Source organism: Physella acuta, unplaced genomic scaffold (genome assembly GCF_028476545.2).
Source record: "Physella acuta isolate Inbredline_101_S28 unplaced genomic scaffold, ASM2847654v3 ptg001449l, whole genome shotgun sequence".
Lineage (NCBI taxonomy): Eukaryota > Metazoa > Mollusca > Gastropoda > Physidae > Physella > Physella acuta.
This window is the reverse complement of record NW_026732964.1, coordinates 100032-121388: the sequence shown is the minus strand read 5'-3', so window position 1 is coordinate 121388 and position 21357 is coordinate 100032. Positions and strand designations below refer to the sequence as shown.

The following is a 21357-nucleotide window of genomic DNA, read 5'->3' as shown; positions in this document are numbered from 1 at the left end:
TCCCATGAGGGCACCTCATTCACAACTTATAACAAACCAATATCGTAAAAAAAATTATTAAAAGGTTCTTTCTTAAGGCCATATTTTCTTTTATGATTTTATGTATATAACATAGCAACATGTTTAATTACAGCAACAAAATTATTTACAAAGGCCATGTTTTCTTTAATGATTTTTTTTGTATGTTACATAACAACATGTTTAATTACAGCAACAAAGTTATTTATAAAGGCCATATTTTCTTTAATCATTTTTTGTATATTACATAACAACATGTTTAATTACAGCAACAAAGTTATTTATAAAGGCCATATTTTCTTTAATGATTTTTTTGTATGTAACATAGCAACAAGCAAATGTTTACAAATAGCAACAATGCTTAATATCCTACATATATAAGATAGGCTTCCAGACACACAAATTGATACTGCACTAGTAAAAAATATTAAAACAAAAGCCAGGAGTATACAGTTAAAATGTCTAATTCTGCAGACTTTGTAAATGAAAGGAAATACAATTACCATAATTAGTTTGTTTTATAACAGGTAAAATGGTATTTTAAAACAGGTAAAGTTGTAGACATTATTTTTTTTTAAATTCATTTTACAGAAAGAAAAAAATATACCCATTTTAACAAATTAGATTTGAAAAATAAAATTATAAAAAGAATGCATGAAATAATTAAGTCTAATAATACCATTTTAAGTGTGTACAATAATATTTTACCCCCATCGTGTGCTGTTAAGTACATCCAGATTTTGTGTACAAAATATGATGTTTTTTAGCTTCCTAATAAGAAATATACATAGCCTATACACACTTCTCCATGCATACACACAGAATACCCATTGAGTTGTATTAGCATATAGATTGAATTTGGTTTTTAAGAAAACTTAATATCTATTAATTGGAATACACATTTTTTAAGTAAATCTCCCAAAAAAGGTACCTTCTTGAATGTACACACATTACTTTAGAGAGGTTTAACAATAACAATTAGCTATGTCAAACTAGTATGTTTAGTTTTGTGTTTGTTTAAAGCAGCCTTTGAACAAAATTTTTGGAGGCATACATCACAATCGTATGGCTTCTCTCCTGTATGAACTTGCTTATGTTTGTTCAGGGCTTTTCTTACAACAAATCTTTTATTACAAATATTGCATTCATATTTCTTTTCCCCTGTATGAGATTTTAAGTGAAGGACGAGTTGACTTTGTTGAGTAAATTTCTTTTTGCACACTTCACATTCAAATTGCTTCTCGCCTGTGTGTATTCTACTGTGGTTTTTTAGTGTATTCTTAAGAGAAAACTTTTTGAAACATACATCACACTCATACGGCTTTTCTCCTGTATGAATCCTTTGGTGCTGTTTTAAATGAGTCAGGCGAATAAAAGCTTTACTACATACATCACATAAAAATGGCTTCAATCCAGTGTGTAAATTTTTATGTTTTTTTAAAGTATTTTTATCAGAAATTTTTTTAAAACAAATGTCACATTCAAACAGCTCATTACGAGAATGTATTAGTTTATGATTATTTAAACTAGCTTGACTTGAAAGTATTTTTTGACAAATTTCACACTGATATGCATTACTATCTGCGTGCAGCCTTGCGTGCTGATTGAGTGCGCTTTTATGACGAAATTTCTTAGGGCACAAGAGACACTCAAACAGAAACTGTTCTGTATGACTCCTTTTATGCAATTTTAAATGACTGTTACGGTAAAAACTTTTATTGCATATGTCACATTCAAATGATTTTACACCAGAGTGAATTAGTTTGTGTTTAACTAAGCTTCCCTTATCGATGAACTTTTTAAAGCAAGCATTGCATTCAAACGGCCTTTCTCTAGAACTGGAATGTATTTTTTCGTGATTTTTCAAATAAGATGAACTTGTTAATTTTTTAAGACAAACTTTGCACTGATATGCATTCTCGTCTGCATGTAATCTTTTGTGACTATTTAAATTCCAACTTAATCTAAACTTTTTAGAACAAATATCACACTCAAATGGTTTCTCGCCAGTATGAATCCTTTTGTGTTGAATTAAATGAGTATTAAGGGTAAAGCCTTTATTGCATACATCACATACAAATGACTTCACACCAGCGTGAATTTTTTTGTGATTATTAAAGGTACTTTTAGTAGAGAACTTTATAGAACACAAACTACACTCAAAAGGCTTCTCTTCTGTATGAATTCTCTGGTGTTTATTTAAATTTTCTTGACTGGCAAGTATTTTTTTACAAATTTGACACTGAAAAGTACTTTTGCATGTGTGTAATTTTTTGTGATGATATAAAGTACTTTGCTGGCAAAACATTTTAAGGCATACATCACAAGAAAATGTCTCTAGGCGAGTGTCAAGCTCTGATAACGTTTGCCTTGTGTGAATAGATTTGTGGCGATTAAGATGGCCTTTGCTAGAAAATACTTTTTGGCACACATCACACTTATGAGAAATAGCAGTTTCTTCCAAAGTGTGCAACAACACATGTGATTTCATTTTAGCTAAATTCTGGAATTTTCTATTGCACATACAGCAAATAAAATTGTATTTTACTGAAGCATAACTAATTCTACTATATAAATACCTTTTAAGTACATGTCTACGAACATGTGCTTTTAACGTAACAATATGATCAAAATTTTTGTTACAATCAACACACTGAAATGCGTTTTTAGCCAAATGGTTTTCTATGTGTTTATCTAGCTGAGATACTAATAGAAAGGTATCATTACAAACATGACAGTGAAATTTTTTTGTTTTACTTCCAACTTGTTCAACAAGTTCTGAGATACACTCCTGTTTTTTGAAACTGTTTTCTAAACTTTCATCCAATTCTTCTTTCAATAAACCTGAAGTGAGAGCTGTTGCAGTAGTTAGTCTCTGTTCATCAGTCAAATCAGACTTTATTTTGCATAATTCTTCAAGGTGACTTGTCTCATTTAATGAAATTTTATGCTGCTCATTGTAAGTTTCACAACTGTTAAAACTTCCACACAGTTCTTCTTTTATTACATCTGAACCCACAGATGCTGACCTAGTTGATCTTTGAATATCTGTAAAATCCTTGTGAAACTCTGACTTAATTTCAGATAAGACTTCAAAAATACCAGACTCATCTGAAGTTTTGGGTTGATGTATTGTTGTTGCATCAGGAAGCACATTATCCATTGGTTCTAACTTGATAAGAAGCTCTTCATCCTCCATCTTAATTCGTAAAGAATTCTTTGATGGTTTAATCTGAAGATATTTTTAAAATTATTAATAACTATTGAAAATAAAACACTAATAGATTTATCACAGTACAAAAAGGAATTATAGTAACAAGTTGACCCGGCGTATCATACGCCGATATTTAGTTTATTTTAATTTCTACTATTCTGTACTTCATAGTTAGTGAATTCGACACTACCCTCCCTTCCACCTCCCCCCCCCCCCCCCCCTGAAAGCAGCCGTCCGTGATGACAGTTTACAGATGACAATGAAAAGATCAAGCAGAACTTCTTACATCTCCTCAGTTTCAAATAGTTTAAAAGCTTAATTATCTGCTTCTAATAGCTGTTACTAATTCAACCAGGCTCTACGATTGTAAACATTCGGGGTGAACCTTAGCTCACCAGATTGGTGGGAGCTATATACCTAGAGAGCTGGGGAGTAACGGCGTGGGTTTACGTGGTGTCTCGCATGGTCCCCATGAAGAAATATATATTATAGTAATGTGAGACTAACTTTTTTTAATCATTGATTTACAATTATATATTGAAAAACAAATGTTCCAAGTAAATTATTTTAACCCTTGCCTGTGCAACATATTTGGTACCCTGTCCCTGGCAATTGGATGGATCACGCCCATAATCAATCTCAGAGTAAATTGGGTAACAACACTGTTCAAGTATTAAGGGTATAGTGGCCATGGAAAACCCAGGCATGTTATTGTCAATGGGAGAGATATAACATGATAGTACAGGTTGTCCTGTGGTCTCTCTCATTAAGATATATTTTCTGCACATAAATTAAAAAATTATACAACCAATAGCAGGATGGGAGAGAAAGCAGAGAGACCCTGGCGCTCAGCAGAAAAGCATTTAGTTGAATATCAATTCAGTTCTGTTCATGGTGTTTTTTTAAGGCAGCATTTTCTATGAAGAAACTCAGCAGCCTTCTGAATCATATTCAATTTGACAACAATGGCACTAGGTCAGCCTATTAGGCTCTTGGTATATTTGTCCCCGTAAGAAATATATGGGAGATATTCCTTAGAAATTTCTTAGAAACATATGAAGGTATTATAATTATGTTTCTTGAGATGTCATAGGTGTAATTGAACAACTGGTTGATTTTTGAGGCAGAAATAGATTTATCCAATATATACCAAGCAATGTTGATAAGTATGGAAAGATATTTTGTGCATGTGGCACATATAACTCCACTGCTAGAATGTCCATATTTTGGTAAATAAAAAAAAGTTCCCTATCAGCAAACAAAATATGCAGTTATTTTTATTTTAACTTTGCTCTCTGAACTGTACATTTTCAAAAAGGTGATCAATTTTTATTTTTATAAATGATTATTTTTTGTTACCCTAGTAACTACAGATTGTTAATTTATAGTTAACCTCTGAATAAGAATCACAATACCTATGCAAACGAGCAAAAACTACTAATTTTTAGAAGCCCATACATGAATTATAAAAAAATTTCCATTCAAAATGTGTGTAACACCCAGTTGACAGGGACTGTATGAAAAATTTCAAACCCCTATAAAAAAATATTTCTGCATGTTATTTAAATTAGTACCCTCCAATGTGTTTATTCCAACTACCTTATAGATGAAATTGAGAAAAATTAATAAAATGAAACATGAGATTTGAGCAAAAATATAGCTTCACTGGATGAATTCACCCAGTTGCCCCCAAAATGTGAAATTGCAATTATTAAAAAGTACCTAATAATTTATAACTTTGACTAGATTACATTAACTATATATAAAGGCGTAGCGATCTATTTAGGTACCCAGGGGCAAACTATCAATTTTGCGCCCCATCTTCAAATTAGACCTATATAAAAGTATTTGCGTTGGAGAAAATGCACCCCCACCTCCCTAGATTGAAAAGGTTGGGGCATTTTTATCCAGTGTTTCTTCCAGAATTTGTTCTCCAGGAGGGGGCACTTAAAATTTTCCGTATATATATATATATTTTCTATATAAATTCCATTTCGCTCGGGCGGTAGACTTTCTGGGGGGGTGGGGTAGGGTGTGTGGTCGTTTTAATAAGTTTTGCCTAGGGCACTAAATAACCTGGCACCGGCACTGGTTGTTGCAGAACAGTTTCATTCAACTGTAAAGCAAATTTGGATGCCAGTATTTCAATTATTGTAATCTTTACCACGGATAGAGCAAAGATGTTTAGGAAAAAGTATCATAAATACTTCAGAGGGATAAATCAGATATTAAAACACAGGTCCGAATAGTCTCTCCCTCACTATTTTCTGACTCTGCGAGCCCAAATATTGTTTGCAAGGACAGACTTTCAGTTAATAACCTGTAAGTTATGACTTTACGGGATAACTGACATGGGTTCCCCTTAGCTATGCTGCCCAATGTGTTGTTGAACAATATATTACTTTTGTGATCTTTAGAATTAGGGATCTATTTCAAGAAAAATGTCAGAAGAACAATAAATAATGCATTAAAAATGTAGGTTAATACTCTTTAGGGCTAAATTCTTAAATTGTAATGGTACTTACTATTATACATTTTAATTTAATATAGATTAAATCTAGTAGGCCTAATTTCTCTATGTAGTCAATGTGTAGGCTAATTAAACTTATATTACTGAACCGAAATAAATGTTGGATGCAAATATTTAATTCTAATAGATTACTCAGGTCTGAACAGAAAAAGAAACAGAGTCTAGAATCTAGTCTAGATCTAATTGCTGAGTGTGATAGGTCTAAATATTTTATGGCAGGAAACAGATCCAATCCTCAAATGTCTATTTTTAGGGTCAATTTTTGTCAATTTTCAAAGTAACAAATATTGACATATTGTATATCAATTTTGTTGCTTAACAATCGAGGAATTCAAAAATATAAAAATTAATAGCACTAGGCATTTACATCACATTAACCACACTCATTCAGCTGATAACATTTTTTTTTACATCTCAATGTAGATCTAGTGAGGTCTGAAAATCCATAAAATTCACAATATCAACACACAGAATTACACAGAAATTTCTGAGAAATGTCACCAAATCATAAACTTATTTGTAATTATGTCAAACTTGACAAAATATACCACTTTATAGCTTATTTCTATAACTATTTTTAAAAATGTTCAAAATTTTGGCTTTTAGAAACACTATGGGAACGAAAAATAACAGAGTTAAATATATAATAATATATATAAAACATTATTAGTAAAATATTTCATTAAGCCAATTATAATTGTTTAGTACTTTAAACATTAATTAAAAGTTACGACTATCTGAGGCCTAATTCAAATAGTGTAGTGTGGGTGAACTGGGTGTTAGGGCCTGACACGTTTTCATTAGAATTGGTAATGAACAGATTGTATAATTTAGTATAATTAAAACTGGCCCATAAAACAATGTTGATAATAGATGCAGTCTTTTTAATGCTACTTATAATAGATCAAATGACAATCATAAATTAAAACCTAAGAATCTGGGAGCGGTGACCTCATTTTACTGACACGGTTGTCAAATAGATCTAGATCAGGGGTCTCCAAACTACGGCCTGCGGGCCAGATGCGGCCCGCGAGGTCCTCTCATCCGGCCCGCGGAGATCTTTTTGTCCACAGAAAAAAACGTTTGTTGGTGATGGCTGAGGAATTTTTGCCCAGAAAAATCAAAGACATGCCTGGAAGAAACTGGCCCCCGAAGTGAAATTTGATAGTTAATGCGGCCCTCGGACTGAAAAGTTTGGAGACCCCTGATCTAGATCTACGTAATTTTAAAAATATGCTAGATCTAGAAGCAAAAGCACTGTTAAAAACTGAAGTTAGTAATTAGATCTATAATGAAATTGAAATCCACAACCAGAGTTCGTACTACTTTTTGAAAATGAAATTCCCGACTTTTCCCAGAAATTTTTGGAGAAATTCCAGACTTTATACAGATAATGTGTTAGCGAATAATTTATAAAATGATGCAACATTCAAACTCTCATTATAATTACTTATACTAAATTGACATTTATTTTAGGCAATTAAGCTATATTTCTCTAGCCAAATTGACAGAAAATAACTTTTCCTACTCCACCTAAAATTTTAATAATTAAAATTATGCAACTATTTCGTTTCCAACATTAGACTTATATAATCTGTACATGATCTAATTGCCTATGTTTTCAATCAAACCATTATTAAAATGGTATTGCATAATAGTGAGAGTTAATTAATTTAAAGAATTATAATAATGTAATGTATTAATTTAGGTCTGCTTTTGTTGAGTAGCCTAATATAGGCTACTTGTAAAGAAAAATTTGGAGCAAAAAATAAATTTAAAAAAAAAATCTGCAGGCTGCAACCACATCATTCACTGTTTATGCCTATAGCTCAGAAACGGGTCAGCAATAAAAAAAAAATGCCGGTATCCTTCATCCCCCCCCCACCACAAGACACGGTGAAGAGGTCACTGTTAAGGTCATAGAAGTCTAGACTTCAGTGTGCCTGTTTAATATGTCATAGCATGAACTGTGATGTGACTTATACCCCCCCCACCCTCCTTACCATACAGTACCAACTACGCACTTAGGGTCACGGTGAGTTCACACTAGTGACCGTAGTTACAAGAAGGGGCGGGGTAGTCTAACTTTAATGGAGGGGGGAGGGGTAAAAAAAAATGGACTTTTGTGGACTGGGGTGTTTGGGTCTGTGCCAACGTCCACAAGTTACACTTAACATCGCAGTGCATGGTATTTATATCTACCCTAACATTATTGCAAGAGCGTGTCGTCACACTTTCTGAAACCCTCCTCCCGACATTTCGGAGTGTGACGTCATTTATGGGCGACTCCTAAATAAAAATAGTACCTCTTTGGTAAGCGACCGGCTGAAGCAAACAGAAATACAGGAGGCCTTGCGACTTATTAATCTTATAAATGCTAATATTAATTATTACATCCAACGAAATGAACGCGTGTGGACAGGTGGCGAGAGGGGGTGGGGGGTTAAAATCCGAAACTTTTTTGGACGTCATAAATGAATAACCCCTTACAACTACAGACAGATAAATTATATCTGAGCTACCACTCCAACACCTCCCACATAATTTTTTGTTATGACTGCTTGCATGCAAACTCAAACAATTAAAAATAGCGGCTAAAATTGAGAGCCTAACAATTCTGAGGGCGATCATTCTTTCATTAAATGACAATTTTTAAAATACTCGTAACAGATTCACACGGTCAGTCGCGCCACAAAATATCTCTTCCCTCCCCTTCCCCTCCCTTTGTCGTAGCATCTGAACATCCGTTTTTTCTGCGAACCAGCAAAAAACACCACAACACAGTGTAGACCTGCGCAAAGGCGCGGGGAAAAAATTGGAGTAAATTCACTTAAAAATAGCAGTTGGAAAATGTGGACTTCGTGGAGAAGTTTTGTTTCTAAAACTGAATTCTAGACTTTTTCCAGACTTTTAAAAAATCCAGCCCAAAAACTAGCAATTTTCAAGACTTTTTAAAGTCTGAAATTCACTTTTCTAAATTCAAGACTTTTTCCAGCCTTTCCAGGCTGCGTACGAACCCTGCACAACTAATATGTAAGTATAGTTTGATTTAACGTTTAAAAAAAATACACGTGTTTCTAAAGAAAACAATAATTCTACGTTGTACTTGAACCCCATAACTAAACATGCCAGCCATATTGCAAGCATAGTCAGCTACTCGGCTGCATACCAAATCTACGAATTTTTAACATATATAATAAAAGTAGGTCACCCTAAAAAAATAAGTAAAATGGCACCCGTTTCCACAACAGCCGACACTCGATTAATAGTTTAAAGAGTTATAAAGTTATACTTTCTATTGGCTATAGATTTAAAGAAATATTTATGTTATTTCTCATGCATTCCAACAATTGTGCCTAATGTTATCTAAGAGTAAACATTAGATTAGTTAGGACTAGATTATTTTTAGAATTAGCCCTCGACACTAATGTGAGGAAACAGACTCCCCCGAAGGCTGGTTCAGTGGGTGAAAATTAAAACCGACAGAAATTTTTTATTTTAAAATAATTACATTATCAATTAATTTCGATTTAACACAAATGTCTGAAAGTCGAAAGTAAACTTAAATTTTAAAACTTTGTTATTCGCAGTGTACTCAAAGTTCTCTTGTTTTAATGATAAGTATGGTTTGCTGGCATAAAGCGAATATCAATTCTTTACGACAGAAAAATGCTAAAAATAAAAAAATATAACTACTGCAAAATAAAACATTTCTTTTACAAATTTAAATAGATTTCACAAAACTGATATAAAAATACCTGTTGAAACCTACAATATTTATTCCCAACAAAAAATCAGCATTTTCCACGTTAAATCTGCATTATCCACGTTGCTGAGGTAATGTAATTCTAAGCGTTTTTTTTTTTCATTTAAAAGTTAAAATATTGAAAAAAATGACTTTTTCTTACATTTATCAATTAGCCTACAGTAGGCCCTATTCATATCTTTAAAAAAATCTAATTAAAGTTATCAAAGTAAAGAAAAAATTGTTCCTTAGTTTATTTTTAAAGTACATGTAAACCCAAGTAGACGCCTTCTGCCGTGATTTGTGTACTTTGTATGCTTCGCCAAGGCATAAAATATTGTCAAAAACAAAATCGTCAAAAATATTGCTCTTAAAGCTTCCAAAAATTATGTTTTACCTATCAATATTAATAAAATCACCAAACAATGTAGGGTTAAGAAGACTATCAATGGCGAAGATCAAATATGCATTTTAGAGGTACAAATCTGTTTCCTGCCGTGGTGAACGGAAAAAAGTAACAGGAAAAAAAAAAACACAGAAAAAAAGCCAGTTTTTGCTAGGAAAAAGTCACAGAAAAAGTCAAAATGGAAAAATGTTATTGGAAAAAAAGTGACAGAAATAAAGTCACAGAAAAAAAGTCACAAAAATCTTTTCAGAAATATTTTTAATTATTTGTTGAAAATTATAAAATTTTGTATGTTTATTGTTGTGGGTTGTGTTTTTTGATAGCATGTATTATTTATAGACTTTAAAAGCATTAGGCCTATGGTTCAAAACATTTGTAAGTAAAATACTCTAAGATAATTTACACAACAATCTCAACTTTTGTTAGTATTTAGTTATTAAAGAAATTTAGCCACTTCATTATGTTTTGCAGTAGGGTATTCTCTGGTTGGCCTTTCCTCAGTCGGCCTTGTCTGAACATATTGTGTGTTGTGGACCTTTTGCGGCAATGACAGCCTTTGAGGCTTGTCGGCTTTCTGTTTTGATCATATACTTTGTTATGTAATGAGCGTGATAAACGTGGGCAGTAAAGGTGGTCGAACTAATCATAACTATTGTTGCGATGAGTTGAGGGCAGCAAGTCAGATGAACTTACCATTTCACTGTAATTTAATGTTAGTATTTTAAAAAACACAATGAAAACCGAGGACGCTGGAACATTCTATAGAATGCTAACAATATTATGTTTTACATAATTACAATCTACATACTTCATACTAAATATTTTAGATGAATTATAACAATTACCATGCGTATACAACCTACACACATTATATTACATTTAATTAGGGATCCTAAGTTAATTTGCACTCTCTGAATATAAAATTCATAAAAGTATTAACAAATTTCAATCCTATTTGTGACTTTTTTTCCTGTGACTTTTTTTCTGTTTTTTTTTTTCTGTGATTTCTTTTCCTGTGACTTTTTTTCCTACAATCGCTGCTGTAGGTCCATAGCCTATTAATTTATTATGAGTCCTATGCTATTGCCCTTGTGTATTTTTTTGAAACTAAAAACCAGAGAAAACTTTTAGGACTAATAATGAACACGTGATCTAGATTAGATTAGAATTTGATTAGATACGTCTTGAAATTGGAATCTAGGGCCTATTTTTAAATTTTATTTAGCTTTTAGGCCCAAGGGCCTAGCTAATAGATCTAGTAGATTCTAGGTAAATGGTCAGATAGATTCTAGAATCTGGATAATCTAGATCTAGAACTTTTGTATTGAGTATTGTTACTTGTTAGGAATACATTATCATTGGGGCGGCCTACTATTTGTGATTTGGGCCATAATAATTTAGCGTGTATTACGGCATCGTAATTTCTAAGGGCAACCATTTTGGAAATGGCGCTGACTTCCCTTTTCGCTTTTTGTCCCAGGCTTCCGTCACCGCCGCGCGTGAGTCTAAAAATAGACTAACGGCTTGTTCCAACCGGCATTTCGTTGACGCTCTTTGCCTTTCGGGTTTACTTGACATATTGGAAAATTTTTTGGCGGACGATATTTGTTAATTTAGTTTTTCTTTCTTCGGAATATTGCTGTCAAAAATAGAGGTAATTTCATCACTTTTTTTCTATTTGAATTAGATTCCAGTTCTTTTTAAAATTTTGGTAGTTCGACAGAGTTTTGCAAATTTTCTTTAAATTAAGTCTGAAAACGGCTAATTTCCCACCAACAAGTCGTTTAAATGTACCTGCAAAGTCTGAATCGATAGCTTTGTAGCCGCCATTATTTTAAAAGATTTTAAAAATATTGTATATTTAATAAGTTTTTTAAAAATAGCATTATTAAAAAAAAACTATTTTACGAAAAAAAGTAATTAGGTTTAATAGTGTCATTAGGTAGATTTAGATTCTCTAGATCTAGCTAGACTAGACCTAGAATCTAGATCATCATCTACTCTAGAAATCTAAATCCAGATCTAGAGATTCTATCATTCTAGTCTAGATCTAGATCTAGAGTCTAGTCTAGATTCTTAGAATTAGTTCTAGAGTCTAGATCTAGAATCTAGATTAGATCCAGATGATCGTCAAGCTAGACTCTAGACTAGATCACTAGGAGAGGCTAGATCACTAGATCTAGAAGATCTAGATCTAGATCTAGAATCTATTTAATATTATGAAACCTAGAATCTCTAGATTTAATAATAGATCTAGATTCTAGATGATGTAGATTCTTTATTCTATACATATTCTATAGTATAGTACAATTAAGTATAAGCCACTATAAGCCTAATCTAAATTATTTTAGAAGATCTAGATTATTCTAGATCTCTATTAAAAAATTAATCTAATTTTCTAGATATAGACTCTAGAATCTCTAATCTACTTTTTTTTTTTTCAGTCTGTGGTCTTGCAGCTCTTTGATAGAAATCTGAGTGAGAAATCATTCAGCCATCGGAATCACAGTTAGATCTTTCTGATAAGTGACAGTACTTAAAGTGATCATAATTATTAATTATTTACCTAATTATTAATTATAGACTACTTTTAATTATAGATCTACCTATTTAGTGTTAAGTAATTAAATCTAGATCTAGTTCTAACTTACCTCTTCTCTAAACAATAGTAACTTTTTACTAGACTCACAATTTTAAAAACAAATGGTTTTTTTTTGTGTGAAATAAACCTAGTAGGCCTAGTCTATTTATTTTAAAATAAACCTTATGCCTAGATATCTATATCTAAATTTTCCAAATGCATTTTCAGAAGTTCGAATGAGGAGATGGAGATGGCTGGGCCATGTCCTACGCATGAGCAAAAGATGACTCCCCCAACATGGCACTGGAAAACGAAAGAGGGGAAGACCACTGGGAACATGGAGGAGAGAGATGGAAGAAGAAGTGCAAGCTGCTGGCAAGACTTGGCATGAACTAAAGTGGCTCGCCCAGGACAGAGTGGAATGGCAGGGATTTGTTGCTGCCCTATACTCCACAGGGAGTGATGAGGATTAAGTAAGTAATTTGTAATAGACTACTAATGTAACAGAATTTTTTTCTAACACTAATTGTTTATTTTAGTATACTAAGTCATGACTTGATTCATCAACTTACAGCTATAAAATACAGTTGCACAGAACTTCCTTTATAATTCATATTTTTCTACAATAAGTAAACTAAGAAAAGATACTAAATCATTGCAGAGAAAGCAGACACAGATCCAGTGTTGGAAGAGGAAGTATTTTACATAAAAGAAAAAAAAACAACAGATGTCAAAGCAGGTATTGGCTGGTGCAGAAACAGCATGAAAGGGTAAGTTATTGATGATTTCAAACATAAAATATGCTAAATTGCAGGTTAGGTTTCAAAGAACAACTGGACATCTTCAGCAAGAGAATTGAGAACCAAGATTGATAGTGTTAAATGGGAGATGGATTTGCTGACAATGACAGAGTATTGAAGGAGATAGATGATGCTTTAAGAGGAGAAAGGGTCAAGATCTCAGTAAAGAATGACATTGTTCATGCAGAGAATCTCAAACTGATTGAGGAGTTTGACAGGGTCATCAACACAAACCAGTTACAGCACAAAATAGACACAGACATTCAATCTCGAATAAAGCAGATGAAGAAAAAGTTGGAAGCTATGGAACGCAGAGATACTGAAAATTCCATCTATGATGTGTTGTCTGGATCGAATGTCTCAGTAAACCATCCCCTATTTCGTGGTGTTGACAGAAGCGGAAACCCTCTTTGTCAAGAATTGTGGGTGGTAAAGACCTGGTTGGTGTCCAGCTGACTGACAAGTGGGAGCTAGATGATCAGAAAGTGCATCGCTATTATGTGAGGATTATTAACAGAGTACTAGCTAAAAAGAACAACTCTGTTGTCTACACTGTAGGCTACTGGGCACTGGATGAGGATGAAGCTGAGGACTTTTGCCTACCTGCTGAGTCACTAATAGCTGACTAGATTAGTAGTGATCTCTGCTTTACATCCTAATCTGCTGTTAATCCTTGGACAGCATGATTATTAAAAATTTGAGCTTTAAAAAATAATTAATGTTTCATTTTAAATTTGCTTTGTTCCTTTGTTATATATTTTTATGTTTACAGTTACATGCAATGATTGCAATATTTATGTCTTTACAATATGTATATAATTTCTATTTTTTCAAAAGTGCGCTAAATTTTTTGTTAAAAAATAAAGGTTGGTATGTAATGACATGGTATTATGTTTTTAATCTTTTTTTTTATATTTTACTTATGGTATTCTAATTTGATACACAGTATAGTGTAAACAAATCAAATAACTTTTATTTTTCTTTGCAGATTTTTTTATCTTTCCTGGACTGATGACTTTCATTCAACCTGATCATTTTTTAATTTGCATCAACTAAAACATGTTATATAAATCACTTTGTTGTACTCACACCTTAAACCCATTATTACTTTGTACTTTTCATTGATAATTGAAATTTATATAATTGCATCTAAATCTAATAAATAAATATTTTTTGGAAAGCAAACCATTTTGGTTCTTTTTATTTTTATCTTTTGTTTTAATTTGAAACCAGGTCTTGTATAAGAAATTATACTGGTGGATCTGTCAGAGTAACACCATGTTTGCACTTACCACATGAATACTATACATGTCTAGAAAAAAACAACTTGCAATGAGTAAGCCTTCATATACATGTTCTGATAAAATAAGCTTAAGCTGAAGTTTTTTCTCTAGACTTGCGCAATTCACAGTGCAACAACAATTATTGGAAGTAAGCAGTCAATAAATAAATATATTTATTAGACACCAAATTACATATTAAATATTTAGAATGAATAAATAATCATAGAGAGAGATAATGGTTCCATTAATTAGTATCACTAGCCTAACTGATGAATTTTTATAACTTACTATAATGTGTTCAAGCAAGGTTAATAATATTGATAATCTATAGGCCTAACTATAAGAAGCAGCTGAATACCTTTGTAGAGGGCCTATATAAACTATATTATAACATATTCACTATTTTAGACAATGGTATTGGTATGAAATTGTTGGTCATGTAGGGCCTTGGCTTACACAAATGTTAAAATCTAATAATAAAAAAAATATTTTGCTACTAGTCTACTACATGGTGGTTGTAATTCAAGTTTTCAGTAGGCCTATGCCTAATAATTTATTCAATTATTAATAGGCCTAGTTGTGTATAGTAAATATAATTTTGATAAGTCTAACTCATAATAAAATACTACATTAACAATTTATATTAAAATGACGAAAAGTCCGAAAATATAATTTGACGCGTATGACGTCATCAAGTTGTGTACTACCAATATCGGAGACACTTTTTTTTTTAATGTAAGAGGAAAAATAATGGTGGCAGGTTAATCCAAATTTTTTATAAACACAAAAATTTTAAAATCGAAATAGGCTAAATAAACTTTTGCTAGACACACACAGAGTATAAAAAGTAGTTTCAGTAAAAAATTACGCGTCGATCGGTATCTTTTCCTCCCGAAAATAACGAATTTTCAATTTTCGAAATACACGCTAATAATATTCTATTTTATTTATTTTACTTAGCCTACTACTATAGATATTTAATATTAATAGGCCTAGGCCCTAATTAATTAGGCCTAAATCTAGATCTAGAATATAATATCGATAAGGATTAGTCCCTGGTGAGGTTTTTTTTTTTACTGTTTTGTGGGTAATCTCACGGTAGCGTCAGTTGACACTAGTCCTAGTTGACAGGATTATCCTGGAAATGAGCATGTTAGTTTGGGCCTACCCCCTACAGTGATTATGAGTTCGAAAATTCAACAAACATTACCGGATGATTTCCGATCTAAATCTAGATCTAGGTGTCTGCTAGATCTAGTCTTGACTAGAGCTGTATATTTTACATTTTAGTTTTTACTAAAAATATTTTAGGTCTTTTGTAGCGAAATCTACAGTAGGCCTAAAACAGCCATTTTGTTTCAGAATTTTAAAAAGTTGGAGATTCTCTTCCAATATTTTAAATGTAAAGGGAGATCACTCTTAAAAATTACGAGATCTAAATTCTAAATTCTTTAGCATAGCATACGTAAATTATTATTATTATTAGGCCCCTAATATTAAATAATTTTAAATGTCTACGGTAATCTATCGTTTTAGGTACGTAAAATCGGCCTAGACAGGTAATGTGAAAAAAGGTGACTTGTTTTAGGCCTACATTTTAGTAATTTACTAATTAGAGTTTATTAATTAGAGGCCTACTATTTCACATTGAGACATTTTTAGTAAGTAGGATTTAATGTTTTGAAAATTACTGACAAGGCCTAAAAATGTTTCAAAAATTTCATTAATCTAGATCTAGATCTCTACCTGTTTTTAAACAATTGTATTAAAACTCTTTCAGTAAAATATAAACACTAGCGATGTTTGGTAATCTATCGTTTTAGGTACATACAATCGCCCGCGGCTAGTAATGTACGAAAAAGTTACCTCATTTTCAAGGCTTTAATAGAAGTATATTGTGATATATTTGTGTCAAATATTATAGATAAATGAATAATAAACCTAAATCAATGGCTATATATAATAATATATATCAATATAGGCAAGAAATTAACTTTAAACAGCAGTGTTTGTGAGCAGGATTTGCTATATAAAAAGCGGCCATCTGTAAGTTAGAGTGGTTTCCCCTGAATCTTGCATTATAAGTTTGCAATTAAAAAAAATAAACAAGATGGCTGCTATAGTAAATGAGCATGGTTACATCTGTTGGAAACAGCGCTAGTCTTTATTTATTACTGAAAAGTTTTAATTCAGTTGTTTAAAAACAGGTACATAAATGAAACAATGAAACATTTTTGTATTTTTCAAAATATAAATCCTCCTCAAAATGTGAAAAAATTATTAAAATTTAAGGAGTCACCTGTTTTTCACACTACTAGTAGTGGGCGATTTTACGTACCTAAAAAGATAGATTACCTGCAACCAAGCTCATTTAGTGTAGCAGCCATCTTGTTTACGTTTTTTTTTGTAAACTTATAGTTAGAGATTCAGGGTTAACCACTCTAACTTACAGATGGTCACTTTTTATATAGCTAATCTTGCTCGCAAATACTGCTGTTTAAAGTTAATTTCTGGCCTATATTGAATTGATATATTTAGCCATTGGTTTTGGTTTATTATTCAGTTATGTATTATATTTGATACAAATATATCACAATATACTTCTATTAAAGCCTTAACAATGAGGCAATGTTTTCGCACATTACTAGCCTCAGTCGATTTTACGCAACTAAAACAATAGATTACCAATTTGTGATATATTTGTGTCAAATATTATAGATAACTGAATAATCATTAATGGAATAATAATAATAGCCATCGGTACCCTTAACACGTGATTTATAGGCCTATATTTTTAAAAATGTTATACTTATTTGAGAAAAGTATTTTATAAAATGGTTCAGTACTGATCTCATAACCTCGAAAAATATGTGATGGACAGAGAGAGAGAGGGGTGTGCTGTGCTTGTATATATTTGGATTTAGGCGTTATGTTTTTTTTTGGCTCCTTTTTTTTAAATATTTAGTCTACAAGAATAAGCCTAGGTAATTGAATTTTAATATAACTCACCATGCAAGTCAAAATTTAATACAAATGATCTAGATTTTTGCTATTTTACAATTATATTAATTTTAGGCCTACTCTTTAGTATGGTCTTGTTTTATTGAGGCATTTAAATCATGTATTTTCATTTTTCTTGCAGTTTTTATTTCTTTATGATCTATGCAGAACAGGATGGAAGCTAATGGTCAATCTTTTCAAAGTGCTCTTGTGGTCAAACTAGAATTAACTGATGAGGTTAAATCAATTAATGATATGCGATCAGACAAACTTGAACACATGGAACCAAATGAGTCAACATTGTTTTCAAATTCTGAAGATATGAAAGCAAATGTTGGCATGTCATCCTCAGTATTTGATGATATCAAACAAGAGGTGTTAACCACAACTTCATTTATTGAGGATGAGCTCAATATTTCTTGTGATTCAACTGCTTTCAGTTTCATTGACAGTTTTACAACATTTAAATCAGAACTTAATAATGAATTAAAAGAACTCATGTTTCTGCATACAGAATTCATGGGTGATGTTCCAACAAACGATCAGATAATTGGAAGGGAACTGAAGACATACAAGTGTGATATGTGCTGCCAAACATTTTCTTACATGGTTCATATTACACATCATCTAAAAATTCACATGAGAGATGCCCATCATCAAAAAAGAAATCCTACTAAACAATGTAAGAAACATAACTCAGAATACATATGTCTACTCAATAAGCCTGATGGTTCTCTTTATAATAAAGTTCAATCTGTTGATAATCCTTACAAATGTGATATTTGTCATAAACAGTTTCTTAAAAAGACTAATTTATCTGCTCATAAATATATTCATTCTGGACTTAAGCCATATGAATGTGATGTTTGTCATAAGAAGTACAATAATAGTTCATATTTATCTCATCATAAAATAATTCATTCAGGACTTAAGCCATATGAATGTGATGTTTGTCATAAGAAGTACAATAATAGTTCATATTTATCTTATCATAAAATAATTCATTCTATATTAAAGCCATATGAATGTGATGTCTGTTATAAGAAGTTTCATAGAAATTGTGATCTGAATAAGCATAGGAATTCTCATTCTAAGCCATTTGCATGTGATGTTTGTCATAAAAAGTTTGGGAAGCATTGTCATTTAGCTAGACATAAAAATATTCATTGTATACTTAGGCCATATGAATGTGATGTTTGTCATAAAAAGTACAATAATAGTTCAGATTTATCTCATCATAAAATAATTCATTCTGGACTTAAGCCATATGAATGTGATGTTTGTCATAAGAAGTACAATAATAGTGCATATTTATCTCATCATAAAATAATTCATTCTATATTAAAGCCATATGAATGTGATGTCTGTTATAAGAAGTTTCATAGAAATTGTGATCTGAATAAGCATAGGAATTCTCATTCAAAGCCATTTGCTTGTGATGTTTGTCATAAAAAGTATGGGAAGCATTGTCATTTAGCTAGACATAAAAATATTCATTGTGGACTTAAGCCTTATGAATGTGATGTTTGTAATAAAACATTTGGTCAAAAGTATAATTTATCTGTACATAAAAAAATTCATTCTCATGAAAAGCCATATGATTTTTCTTAGAAATTGTGAACTTACTAAGCATGTAAATACTCATTCTAGACCATTTTAATGTGATGTTTGTAGAGGTTTAGTAAGAACGGTCTTTTATGCAAACAAAAAAGTATTTATTCTGGTAACAAACCACATGAATGTGATGTTTTAAAAAAAAACATTAGAAAAGGCATCTGAATCATCACAAAAATATTCATTTTAGACCATGTTAATGTGATGTTTGTCACAAAAAGTTTGGTAGGGAGCTTTATTTACCTAACCATAGTTTTAGCCATAAAAAGTTAGCTCAGAACTTGTTATTATTCAGCCCTAAAATTATTCATTCTGAAAATAAGCTAGATGAATGTGATGTTTATCATAATAAGTGTCATTATTGATTGTATCAGTTTGTGTTTCAAAACAAACAGGCTCTTACTGATACTGTTGAAAAAGTTCATTCAAGATATACGTAGACGCTGGTTTTTTTTTTAAAGAAACAACATGGTTGAGATGATTATGATTATTTTTAGCATGATAAATTAAAGGATTATGTAAGAGTCTAGCATTGCTGAACAGGTGACGACTATGTACGTCATTTGACACAGGGATAAGAATCCTAGGATATAAGATTTACATGCTAGAGTTGGTGAAAATTAGCTGATAATAAATTAAATTATATAATTAAATTAATTAAAAAGTTTTCCTTATTTTATTGAATTGAAAACATATACAAGTAAAAGTTTGACTAAAAATTTATATTAAAAATGCTTGTCCATGCTATTTTAGATTAGGTGTTTTCATTATTGATGTGTTGAATGCTTTTCAACATTGATACAAAACAATTAAAGTTTAAATACTAAACACATTATTTTTAGTTACTTGATGCATTTATACTTTAAAAATTATTTAAAGTAGATCTAAGAAAAGAAACATTTTTAACTAGAATGTCTTTCATTTTTCTTTAAGGAAATTTTATATAGGAGGGTTTCCAGAAAAAAGCCTCCGAAATCCACAAGATTTGAGTAAAATAAAGTGTTTAAAGTATGATTGAAAATCTTTGCAAAAGAAATTAGATCAATTGTTTTAATAATAGCTTTTTTGTACTTTTGTTGTTTAAGCTGTCTAAAACTGTTTTTTTTTAAAATTACCAGTTTGTAAATTTCTTATGTTTTTATGATATAATTCATATCATTCCTTTTTTGTTATATTTAATTAAAAATGTTCATTTTGTAAACAATGGTGTATGACTTTATTTTTATTTTTTTAATGTAAATGCAAATTTCTATACACTGAAAATATTTCAATCTATATCTACATAAATTGCTTAACATAGCCATGAAAAAAATAAGACACATTTTAGATAACAGGTCCTAGATCATTACATTATAGTCTCTTCAACAAGCACATCTACACGCTGAAGTGTTATCAACTTAAAGTGATTTGGATTTGAATGATTGATGACCATTAAAGACTTGTTAATTCATATCTAAATAGAAAGCCCCTCTTTTTTTTACGTAAGGGTATTTAGACAATGATATAAATAAAATATATTATATAGCCTTTGATGATTCTAGATCAGTTACATTTTTTGTGATACATAAAAAAACTGCATCTTTAGATAATATAAGAACATACAGATAATACTAATACACATATTTTTGTAATGTGCTTGGCCGTCTGTATTGAAAACTTAAAAGATCTTTAAGTGTAATAATTTTTATTGTGACCTGGACAGTACAGTGGGTATATAATAACATTAGAAGGGATTAGCAGGACTTCACTGCAGGTCGGTGTGACCCATATAGGTGCCACAGGTATCAAATTACTGACCGATATTTGATTAAGATTGTTCGTTTCTTAAAGACTAGTATTTGACATCATTTTTAAAACATTTCAATTTAAGGTTTCAGGATTCAATTTATTGTCACATATGTGGAACTGGTTGGCTTATTTTTATTTACTAGATGGCCCACATTCTTCAAATATTGTGTTTTGTCCAGTTTGAATTATGGTCGTGTAGGAATTCAGCGTTTGAGTAAGCTTTCGGAATTTTAATTTTTAAACTGAAAAAAGGCATGTGAAGTAAAATTCATCTGTTTTATTTACCTCGGCATGCTAAGTGATAGAGTGGTCAACACTATAAATTATAATTTTTATAATATATTTATAAATAAATTTTTAGCCAGGGCCGTAGACAAC

General features: G+C 31.3%; 2 protein-coding genes and 1 long non-coding RNA gene across 4 annotated transcripts; 2 read left to right on the top strand and 1 right to left on the bottom strand.

Annotated features, from left to right (window-relative positions):
* Window positions 1-237: 237 nt before the first annotated feature.
* Window positions 238-15926, bottom strand: LOC131927945 (zinc finger protein 345). The gene is made up of 2 exons (XM_059283828.1): window positions 15788-15926; window positions 238-3250 (listed from the first exon to the last, which is right to left on the bottom strand). The coding sequence occupies exon 2, from the start codon at window positions 3215-3217 to the stop codon at window positions 1001-1003; it is 2217 nt and encodes a 738-aa protein (XP_059139811.1). The 5' UTR covers window positions 3218-3250; window positions 15788-15926; the 3' UTR covers window positions 238-1000.
* Window positions 12317-14650, top strand: LOC131927946 (uncharacterized). Its single transcript, XR_009383720.1, has 3 exons — window positions 12317-12967; window positions 13156-13264; window positions 14283-14650. It is a non-coding gene; the product is annotated as an uncharacterized LOC131927946 (long non-coding RNA).
* A 69-nt stretch (window positions 15927-15995) lies between the features above and the next one.
* On the top strand, window positions 15996-20290 carry LOC131927936 (zinc finger protein 62 homolog). Of its 2 annotated transcripts, none has more exons than XM_059283818.1 (2): window positions 15996-16042; window positions 17720-20290. In XM_059283818.1, exon 2 carries the CDS (start codon window positions 17740-17742, stop codon window positions 19186-19188), a length of 1449 nt encoding a protein of 482 aa, XP_059139801.1. In that variant the 5' UTR covers window positions 15996-16042; window positions 17720-17739; the 3' UTR covers window positions 19189-20290. The 2 variants fall into 2 exon arrangements, with proteins under 2 accessions (XP_059139801.1, XP_059139800.1); XM_059283817.1 differs by lacking the exon at window positions 15996-16042 and adding an exon at window positions 17267-17561.
* Window positions 20291-21357: the final 1067 nt, after the last annotated feature.